At 51.9% G+C, this 10,563-nt stretch overlaps 2 protein-coding genes across 3 annotated transcripts; both read left to right on the top strand.

Annotated features, from left to right (window-relative positions):
- Nucleotides 1–1,351: 1,351 nt before the first annotated feature.
- Nucleotides 1,352–8,532, top strand: LOC122484531 (inhibitor of growth protein 1). Of its 2 annotated transcripts, none has more exons than XM_043582902.1 (2): nucleotides 1,352–1,534; nucleotides 7,584–8,532. In XM_043582902.1, the coding sequence occupies exons 1-2, from the start codon at nucleotides 1,393–1,395 to the stop codon at nucleotides 8,285–8,287; spliced, it is 846 nt and encodes a 281-aa protein (XP_043438837.1). In that variant the 5' UTR covers nucleotides 1,352–1,392; the 3' UTR covers nucleotides 8,288–8,532. The 2 variants fall into 2 exon arrangements, with proteins under 2 accessions (XP_043438837.1, XP_043439687.1); XM_043583752.1 differs by lacking the exon at nucleotides 1,352–1,534 and adding an exon at nucleotides 2,425–2,664.
- ING1 (inhibitor of growth family member 1) lies at nucleotides 2,715–4,570 on the top strand. The gene is given in 3 exon segments (XM_043585063.1): nucleotides 2,715–4,100; nucleotides 4,102–4,142; nucleotides 4,145–4,570. Coding segments are annotated over 3 exon segments (633 nt in total). The 5' UTR covers nucleotides 2,715–3,798; the 3' UTR covers nucleotides 4,435–4,570.
- Nucleotides 8,533–10,563: the final 2,031 nt, after the last annotated feature.

The following is a 10,563-nucleotide window of genomic DNA, read 5'->3' on the forward strand; positions in this document are numbered from 1 at the left end:
CCCTGGAAGCAGTAAATTATTTCTTACCTTTATTCTTAAATTCAGACAAACACTCATTCTAGAGCCAATAAATGCAAAGATCTACTAATAGTACTTTAAAATTTTTTGTCTGCTCTCCGAGAAAAGTAATTATTTCTTAGTAATTATTTTTCTTATTCAACTTTGTATCCTATCTCTATCCCACATACCATTTCTATTGCCATATAATGTCATAGTATTCAAGTCTTTTCGTGCAGACTAGTGGCCAATACATTTTGTTGTATAAAATGAAATGAAACTTCATCGTTTGCTTTAAACTGAACCAAGACTGAAAGAAGTGTGAATCCATAAGTAAAATAACCATTTTCCCAATTATCAAAGCGAGCATTCTTTTGATGTGGGGAAGGGATGAAGGGGTTTAAGAGTGAAGATCAAATCTATTTACTTCAAAGTGCTACATTCTTCGTCGTTTATCACCGCAACAACGTTGGAACGAGAACCAACCATTTCAAAGACAAAACAGCTCAATTTAGTCTCATTTGCTCTACTGGCATCCCTCTCACAAAATGCCGTACGATCGCTGGAATGAGTACCACCGGATAACAACCTATTTTATAAAAGTTGGGCTGATCTGAAATATTAGTGGCTTACACACAGTAATTTATTTTTCTTTACTTTTTATTTAAAGATTTTATTTTTAAGTAATCTCTACACCCAACTTGGGGCTGGAACTCACTGCCTGGATGGAGATCAGGAGTCGCAGGCTCCACGGGCTGAGCCAGCCAGGCGCCCCTAACATACAGTAATTTAAAAATCGCCAATGGCCTGGCCTCTTGACCACATGCCTCCCTTCGCCGAGCACTCCGAGTTTGCACAGCAGTTGAGCGCCCTGGCTCGGAGTCTGTGGAGGAGCATCCCGCGGGATCCAGGGCACCTGCTCAGCCCGCAGAGACCGGGAGCAGGTAGAGCTGAGCCAGCTACACGGTCAGAGACCCCGACAGGACACCCCGCCCACCTGGGGGAAGGAAGCCTGCGAGCTGCACGGGACCGGTGCAGCGGAGGCCCGCCCCGGAGGCACCAGCGGCGGCCGTAGAGGCCGGAGCCCCGAGGACAAAGGCGGAGCGCGGCCACGCCCACGGGGCGGGGCCTCTGCCGGAAGCGGCGGGCCTGCGCGCTGGTCCGTCGCCTAGGCAACGGGATCGTCGGCGCGGGGCTTTTCAGAAAACCCAAATCCGGGAGCTTAGGGTGGGGAGAGAGGCCGTGGGGGGAGGGGAGAGGCCGAGATGGCAAGGGGAGCGGGTCCCGGACGCCTGCCCCGCCCCGATCTGAGTGGCCTTTCGAATAAGATCGGATCCCAGGGCCCAGTCGGGATGGGGTCGGGATCGTCCGCCCTCTGCGGGAGCCTGGCTACGAATGCAACTCCCCTCTTGGGCCCCTTTGTCTCCAAGCCGCTCGGCACTGGGCTCCAGCCGGCGACACAAAGGGAAGGCGGTGAGGACCGCGCAGGCGCGCGAGCCGCTGAGGTTGCTGGGAGCGGTGGTCCGGCCGCCTAATGGTAGGTCTCCTCCCTCCCGGGCCGATGGCTTCCCTGGCCGTGCAAGTACGCATGCGCCACCACTTCCGCCCTGCACGGCGCGCCCCCTCCCTCCGCCCCCCGCGGGACGCGGGTTTCTCGTAGTAAGAGCGTGGGAGGGGTTATCCTCACTCGTCCCGCCTCTCCTTCGGTTTGATTGGGCTATCGAGGGAGGGCGGCGAGCGGATTGGGTCTTGGCGTTGCCAGTCTGTTTCGGGCCTTACTTATGCCCAGCTGCTCGGCGGGGCCCTGGAGAGTGAGGGGCTGGGTGTGGATAGGGAGGTGGCAGCCCAGGCGAGCGATGGCCTCGGCGGCATTGGTACCACGACTAAGTCGGTTCCGACCGGGTCTTCGGCGAGGCCGGCTGCTCCCCACGTTCCCCGGTGGGCGTGCACTGCCGCCCGACAGGCTCTGCTTCCAAGTGCGAAACTCCTAGTAAAGTTTGCGCTTCGCCCGCCGCCCCTGTTCCCGCGACCCCTTCCCCAGCCAAAGTGACAGACAAAGCCACACCCCCCGCGCGGCCGGGCCGGTGAGGGGCGTGATGCGGCGGGGGCGGGGCCCGCGGGGAGGGGGCCGTGGGGGGCGGGGCGCATGCGCGGTGCGGGGGGCCGAATGTTTCCCAAGTGTTTGAAACTGGTATTTGGGTTCTCCACGTTGGACAAGTGCGGCGCGGCGGGCGGCGCGCGCCCCTTCCCGCGCTCGCTCGGCCCCGGCCCCGGCCCTTGCGCCGGGGTGCGCGCCCGCACGCGCAGCCCGCGCCCGCCCCGCGCCCGAGGCCGCCGAGCGCCGGCCCGGCCCGCCAGGCGCCGGGTCCCCGGGCCCAGGCGGCGCGGCTCGCAGATGTAGCGGCGCGGGGCCGGCCGGAGGGGGGGCGCCGGCGGGCGGGAGCTTTGCATTTTGCAGCGCTGGGCTCCGAGGGGGCGGGGGCTGGAGGAAGCGGAAAGCCGCGCCGAGTCGCCGGGGACCTCGGTGAACCATGTTGAGCCCTGCCAACGGGGAGCAGATCCACCTGGTGAACTATGTGGAGGACTACCTGGACTCCATCGAGTCTCTGCCATTCGACCTGCAGAGAAACGTCTCGCTGATGCGGGAGATCGACGCGAAATACCAAGGTACGGCGGGATGGATGGGCGGGGGCGGCCGCTCCATCCCCGCCGGTCGCGGCGCGCCGCGGGGCCGCGGGCCGTCCTGTTCCCCGCCCGGAGGAGCCGCGGGCCCGCGGAGGTGGCCCCGGCCGGGCAGGAACAAAAGGTCTGGAGCGTCTTTGATTCGCCAAGGTCCTTGTGCGCGAAGCCCGGACACGGAGGAGGAAGGAGGAACGAGAGGTCTCAATGCCAGGCTGCGCGAGCAAAGCGCTCTTTGTAGTGAAGTGACGAGGCGGGGTGCTGCGGGGGAGGGGGCGCAGGGGGGCGCAGGCTAGGGCGCCGAGGGAGGGATGTGCCGCGGTAGCTGGGGCTGAGGGGCGCAGCGACGGGGCTGCGCGCAGGGCTGCTGGGAGGGCGCTGCGGGCGGCGGGTCCCCTGCTCTGCTCGCCATCCCCGGAGCCACCCCCACCCAGTCCCGAATCTGAGTGTTATATAAAGTCCGGGGTCGGCACTCCGCGCCGTGTGGCCCCGACCGCCTCCGCCCCCGCGCAGCCCCCCGGGCCCCCCGTGGAGCTGGACACCGAGTGAGGGCCGCCGTGCAGGGGGCGGCGCGGCCGGGTGTAGTTCGCTGAGGGCTAGGGCTTTATTCTGTGCGTGCGGTGGGGAAGGGGAGAGGAGGAGAGGGAAGGGAAGGGAGGATGGGTCGAGGAAGTCGCCCATCGTGCTCGGGGGGCGCGGGCAAAGATTGTCTGTTTGCAGAGGAACATGGCAGGGGAGAGGACCTGTGGGTCGTTCTCTGCAGCCCCGGCTGCCCAGAGTTCCGGACAGAGGAGGAGGGTTCGTGTCCGCTGGGAATTGTTGGCTGTTGGGGAAACTTTCCTGCCAGGTCAGGCACGGCAGTGGGGGCTGCGTATGGGACGCGGATCGTCACTCGGAGTTTACTAATGTTTACAGGGCTGCGCAGCAGGGAAACGGAAGCGTGGGGGGGGGGGAGGTGGGAAGCAGCCGCACGCCCCGAAGCGCAACGGGCACCCCTGCGGGCATGGCGCCCCCTGCGCGCTCTAGCCGAGTCTCTGCTTCGCAGCGACTTTTATAGGGGTCTTATTAGCATATTGCGAACGTCCCGCTTTGGCCTCCCTACGATTGGTCTCGGCGTCCCCCATGGAATGTCCTTATCCATCCGCTGCTGAGTTATTGGTTGCTGCGCCGGAGGAGGGTGGGCATTGCGCAGTGACTGGCACGGGTCTCTGTTTCCGCTGCCTTCTTTTTTCTTCAGAGGGGCGGGGAGGAGGAGGGGGGGGTCGAGTTGATTTGAATGTCTTCGGGTCGCCCGGCCTCCGGCCTGGGATTGGCCATTGGCGCTGCTGGGGTGGGCCGTGTTCGTCGATCCTGTGCTGTGATTGGAGCCCCGCTCGGCCTCCGCCCTACGGCCCGGCGATCCCCACAGGCGGTGGTTCTCGGGGCGGGGCGCGACGCCCGCTGACCGCCTCCTCATTGGCTGGGGGCCAGGCCCCGCCCCTGTCCCTCAGGGGCTCGAGCCTGGCCACTTCCGGCCGCGGAGCAATGGCGGCGTCCGGGTGCCGGGGCTGCAGAGGTTGCAGCTCAGGCCTCCCTCCCCGGGCCCGCCGATGGTCCAGGTCCGCGCGGAGCGGGGGAAGAGTGAGGGGACAGGGGCCGGGCGCAGGGCGAGCCGGGACGGCGACTCGGTGCAGAGGTCAAAGGGAGTCGTTGTCGCCCTCACCGTCCGTTAGCGCCTACAGGAAATTTCAAGATGACAGTGTTTGTGAATTCATCTAGCATCCCCTCGAAGTTACTTTGTTGCTGCTTCGGGACCAGGTGTCTCCAGTGGAGTCTGCACCCGCGGCGGGGCTGGTTGCTCCTGCGGGGAAGACGGCGTGCCCGCGGGCAGCCGGTGCCGCCGAGTGAGCTGCCGGTAATGGTCACCCCTCGCCTGGGGGCCCCGCTGTGCATGTGGGGGAGTGCGCCGTACGTGGGAACACTCGGGCTTTTCGTTCGAAGGGCCTGTGTTGCGGGTCAGACTTGCTTAGTACGCATCAACTGGAGATTACTTCATAAAGATGGGTTATAATTAGTTTACCAATTTTAAATGTTATTTGAGGTTATGCTTGGATTATTGAATTCAAACTTATTTTTGCGTTATGTTTCAAGTATTTTAAAAATACCCACCTCGCAATGGAAGTCAGCTTCATAAAGAACACCAGTGCAGCCTTTTATACATTGGCCAGGTCACATTAAATTTTGCTACAGTCTCACTTAATCCTTAAATTCTTTCCGTGGTACCATTGCTTGCCTACAGTGGTGTTGGTGTGGAGCGTTTCAGAAGGAAGGTCAGCAGCAGTTTGAGCTGGTGGAACTGAAGAAGCTCCTGAAAGTGTCCTGGCAGGGCGCCCGCGCAGTTAGAACTGGTGGTGGTCTTGTTACAGTGTGTACTTAACTGGCTTTGCTGATGGAACGGTGTGCTTGGAGAGTCTCAGAAATTAAGCCATTGTGTAGGGAACAGAATTACTTCTTGGTAATTTTGTGATGTCATTTTTGTTTCTTTCCCAAGACTGAGGCCTCACATGGATGTAAGTTTGCTTGTGATATAAAAGAAGCCATACCTTACTGAATTTAATATTAGCAATAAGATAAAATCGTTCTCTCTTCTATCAAAGAGTAACATTGTCGTTAGAAATTTGGTTACTTGAGGGGCACCTGAGTGGCTTGGTTGATTGGTTAAGCATCTAACTCTGAATTGGTGGCTCAGGTTCATCTGAAGGTTGGGGAGTTCAAGCCCTGTGTACGGTTCTGCGCTGACAGTGCTGTCCTTGGGATTCTCTCCCTGACTCCCCCGCTTGCTCTCTCTCAAAATAAACTTAAAAAAAAAAAAAGGTTACTTGATTAAACCAGATAATAGTTTTGTAATGTGCAATCAATTTAAAAATACGTTGCAGAAACTCATATTTTAATATCTATGAAATAGAACTTAGATACCTTGAGCCTATTTTCAGAATTACTCTAAGACGCTATGAGACTGTGGCATTTCTCCTTTCTGGTGGCAGATAGTCTACGTTGTTCAATTAGGAAGTATCTTCAGAGCTCTCTTTTTTGTTTTCTTTATTTTTGAGAGAGAGAAAGAGAACATGGGGGAGAGAGAATCCTAAGCAGACTCCACACTGTCAGTGTCGGCGCAGAGCCTGATGTAGAGCTTGAACTCATGAACCTTGAGATCATGACTTGAGCTGAAATCCAGAGTTCAATACTTAATGGAATGAGCCACCCAGGCACCCCAGAATACTTACATTTAGGTAAGCTTCAGGGTTGGCCTAAGTGCCTGTGTTTATTTCAGTGTTAGGTTTATGCCTTATAACTATTTGAAGATAAGATCTGGAACCTGTGCAGGTTACATTTTATACATCACCTACTGCTCCCCCGCCCCCCTCACCACCGGCCCCATACATACACATACTTCCTGGTTGGAGAGTAGAATTGCATTATTTTAAGAGACTACAGAGGGTTTCAGGGAAAAAAAATCTGATACTATTTATTGATATTTAATAATCTCTACACCCATCATGGGGCTGGAACTCACAACCCTGAGAGATCAAGATTTGTGTACTCTTCTGACTAAGCCACGTGCCCCTGATTCTATTTAGATTTGTTACTGTTTGGGGAAAATAACTGGGAATTTCTATTTGTATTTCAATAGCTTTTGGCAAGAATATTTACTTTATTTCGATCAAGATAATTTTTTTTTTTTTTTTAATTTTTTTTCAACGTTTATTTATTTTTGGGACAGAGAGAGACAGAGCATGAACAGGGGAGGGGCAGAGAGAGAGGGAGACACAGAATCGGAAACAGGCTCCAGGCTCTGAGCCATCAGCCCAGAGCCTGACGCGGGGCTCGAACTCCCGGACCGCGAGATCGTGACCTGGCTGAAGTCGGACGCTTAACCGACTGCGCCACCCAGGCGCCCCTCGATCAAGATAATTTAACAACTTTTATTTCTTGGGAAATTTCCTAATTTTCCCAAGTTACATTTTCCAATCATATAGTGTCTGTACAGAGTTTTTGGGGCTTTTTGTTTTTTTGTTTTGTAAGATTTTATTTTTAAGTAATCTCTATACCCAATGTGGGGCTTGAACTCGCAACCCTAAAATCAAGAGTCACATGCTCTACAGACTGAGCCAGCCAGGCATCCCCTGTACAAGGTTTAAATATAGTACTGAGGGTTTTTGTTTTTGGTAATGTTTTAAAATCTGTTTGTTTTTATAGATATGAATGTGTATTGTCTTAAGCAGTAAATGCGAAAGCAAAATGTGACACCCTTGTTTCAAAGCAAAGCTAGGTTGTTGGGCTTTATTGTGACAAACCATTCTTGTTTTCAGTAAATACGGAGGAATAACGTGTAGGAGGAGAAAGATGTGACTGATAAACTGAGGCTCTGGGTCACTGGGTACTATTTATATACATTCACTAATAGGGTATTCTAGACATCGGTACATTAAAATGAAGGAAATACAGGCCTTTAAGTTAGAAGAATATTTGAATAAAATAATGGAAATATAGGACATAAATCATTAATTTTACAGAAAATAAAAGTTTGGGTGCCAGCACTTCACCTAAATTTAAACTTTTCCTTGTCATTGCTCATTCCGAGAAACGTTCCCCATGCTTCCGAATGCACAGAGCCCCCTGGGGGGCTCTGAGCAGCACCTCGCTGAACTGGAACAGTGTTGGCATCTGCATTTAGTTCCAGGGATTTTTTTCAATAGAGAAAAATGGTGCCCCCTCGAAAGGTCTGTAGGTTGCAGGATTTTCATCCTAGGAAATCTTGCAGCGATCGTTTCTGTGTTTTGCCATTGGTTTCTCCTAGACTGGAGAATCAAATAAAAGGTTCAGCAGTGTTTGTGGCATGGGTGTAATGCTTCTTTTTCCCTCTGCAGAAATCCTAAAGGAGCTGGATGAGTACTATGAGAAATTTAAACGTGAGACAGACGGTGTCCAGAAGAGGAGAGTGTTACATTGCATTCAGAGAGCCCTGATTCGGAGCCAGGAGCTGGGGGATGAGAAGATCCAGATCGTGAGTCAGATGGTGGAGCTGGTGGAGAACCGGACCAGGCAGGTGGACAGTCACGTGGAGCTCTTTGAGGCCCACCAGGAGGTCAATGACACCACTGGCCACAGTGGCAAAGCCGGCCAGGATAAGTCCAAGAGCGAGACCGTCACGCAGGCAGAAAAGACCAACAGCAAGAGGTCCCGGCGGCAGCGCAACAACGAGAACCGGGAGAACGCGGCCAATCATCACGACCACGATGATGTCACCTCGGGAACGCCCAAGGAGAAGAAGGCGAAAGCCTCCAAGAAGAAGAAGCGCTCCAAGGCCAAAGCCGAGAGGGAGGCGTCCCCTGCAGACCTTCCCATCGACCCGAACGAGCCCACGTACTGTCTGTGCAATCAGGTCTCCTATGGAGAAATGATCGGCTGCGACAATGACGAGTGCCCCATCGAGTGGTTCCACTTCTCCTGCGTGGGGCTGAATCATAAACCAAAGGGCAAGTGGTACTGTCCCAAGTGTCGAGGGGAGAATGAGAAAACCATGGACAAGGCCCTGGAGAAATCCAAAAAGGAGCGGGCTTACAACAGGTAGTTGGCGGAGCTGGGCCCGCAGGGAGGAGAGCACCACGAGCCCGTGTGTTCCACCACCGCCCGCGCTGACGTGCCAGACGGTCCCATGTGTATTTTTAAAGGATGTTGGGAAAGGAGCTGTTCCTTTTGTCGGGATGGCCGGGATTCTCTGCCTTTTGTTTTCATTGCTACACACGTGTAACCAGAGAGTGGTCTGTGGATCAACATTTTAGAAACTCCAAATATAGGTTTGAATTAAACACTCAAGTGAGTCTCAGACTGATTTGTTTTTTGTTTTTGGTTGGCTGGGCTGGGGGTGGCCTGGAAGCAGCCTAACGCAGTAAATGTGGAAAGATTTCACGTAGCTGCTATTTCAATAAAAATAATGTCATCACTTCATGAGTATGTTGAAAAAAATTAGCCGAATTGCTACAAACGTAGCCCGTAGCAAATCTGTTTCTTGCTCTAATAATGTCTGTCCATCTAACAATTCAATATAAAGGTTTAAAATTTGAAGATTATTTTGTAGAAAAGGAAATGGTTTAAGTTTTACAGGGCAAACATCTTATATACTGGCTTGTTCCCCAAGTGGCCATTTTTTAAGTGGACATATTTTTTATGAAACCACATGGAAGTGGCTTGGTCATGGAACTTCGAATCACTCTGTGCCATCACACACCCCAGTGTGGCCATACTCATTTACATAAGGCGCGTAAATGTGCATTTCCAAGCGACCCTGCGCTTGTCCCACGGTCATCAAATGCCACTGTAGGACTAAGGTGTGTTTCCTGTGTGTGCACAAGAGCTGTGCAGACGCGAGGTCGAGAGATAAATTTGGTCTCTTTGCTCCTCTAGCAGGATATTTAATTTGGATGGAAGTAATCTTTAAACTTTTATTTTACAAATTTGTATACCAGCAGTTTAGACAAAGCCTTAAGCAAGTTCTTTTGTCGTTCTTAATAACGAAGTAGAAGTTATCTAATTGCCAGCAAATAAATGTCAAAGCAGAATATATATGTAGACCAGGGGGTGGGAAATACTGCCCATAAGCCAAATCCAGTTTGCCACCTGTTTTTGTAGGACCCGTGAGCCAAGAATGAGCTTTATATTGTTAAATGGTTAAAAAAAAAAATCCTGTTTTATGATACACGAAAATTATAAAATTCAGATTTTAGTGTCCATAAATAAAGTTTTATTGGCACACAGCCATTCTCATCCGCTTAAGCATCGTCTGTGGCTGCTTTTGTACGATGGCAGAGTTGTTTGCAATGGAGACCAAATGGCCCCACGAAGCTGATATTACTTGTTTTCTGGCCCTGTGCTCAAGAGGTTTGCTGATTTTGGATGTAGACCAACTTCATTTATAGGGGATAATATGGTTCACATTTCTAAGCGGTAAGTGGAGAAGAGAATTTGTTTCTTTTGTATAGTCTGCCTTGTAGCAGCTTATGAAGCCGTCACAAGGAAGAACTGAGTGGCCGCTGGAGCACACAGGGCTCTGGGTAAACACTAGGTTGTTTTCTGAGTGTTTACTTCATTTGATGAACACCGAGAACATTATCTGTGCCAGATGGAAATCCCTCAGTGTTTTACAGTGAATCCCTGTCATAGAGAACTGTCTGGTGAAGAAATGTGAATTGCAGTTGATTATACCTTCAAATGTGACCTTTTTGCATATCAGGATCTACAAGAAGGCAAAACTTCAAAAACATTTAAGAAATTTGTTTTTTTAACATTTACTTATTTTGGGGGAGAGTGTGAGTGGGGGAGGGGCAGAAAGAGGGGGACAGAGGATCTGAAACAGGCTCTGCACTGACAGGCTGTCAGCACAGAGCCCATCATGAGGCTCAAACCCACGGACTGCAAGATTGTGACCTAAGCCGAAGTCGGGTGCTCGACTGAGCCACCCAGGTGCCCCTTAAGAATCTTTTTGAATGTTAAGATTAGCCTAGACAAATAATAAAAAGCTAAGATACTTGATTAGCCGTCCAGTGGCAATAAAAGTAGTTCAAAAGAATCTTCTAGAAAATTCCATTTGCTTTTTCTACTTCTAATTAGAGCTAACACTGAAAATGAAATTATGGGAGTTAAGATTGAATAGAACACAGTTGCTAATACTGGATTTCTTCATATTTACACAGTTCTGGTGTATGTAAAAGGCTGTGGTAGAGACACAGACACAGAGGCTAAACTTTGCTGGGTTTAAACCCATCTTTGTCCCTTAGGGGTTTGATCTTGAATAAATAGCTTAACTCCATCCATGGGTCACTTTTAAAACCCCTATTTCATAAAAGGTGC

This window comes from Prionailurus bengalensis, chromosome A1 (assembly GCF_016509475.1).
Source record: "Prionailurus bengalensis isolate Pbe53 chromosome A1, Fcat_Pben_1.1_paternal_pri, whole genome shotgun sequence".
In the NCBI taxonomy this organism is placed as follows: Eukaryota; Metazoa; Chordata; class Mammalia; order Carnivora; family Felidae; genus Prionailurus; species Prionailurus bengalensis.

Excerpts from the sequence above, each read along its gene's own strand:
- LOC122484531 (XM_043582902.1), top strand. The coding sequence starts at position 1,393 with ATGCAACTCCCCTCTTGGGCCCCTTTGTCTCCAAGCCGCTCGGCACTG. Across the intron at positions 1,535-7,583 it reads GGTGGTCCGGCCGCCTAATG|AAATCCTAAAGGAGCTGGAT; the intron begins GTAGGTCTCCTC and ends TTCCCTCTGCAG.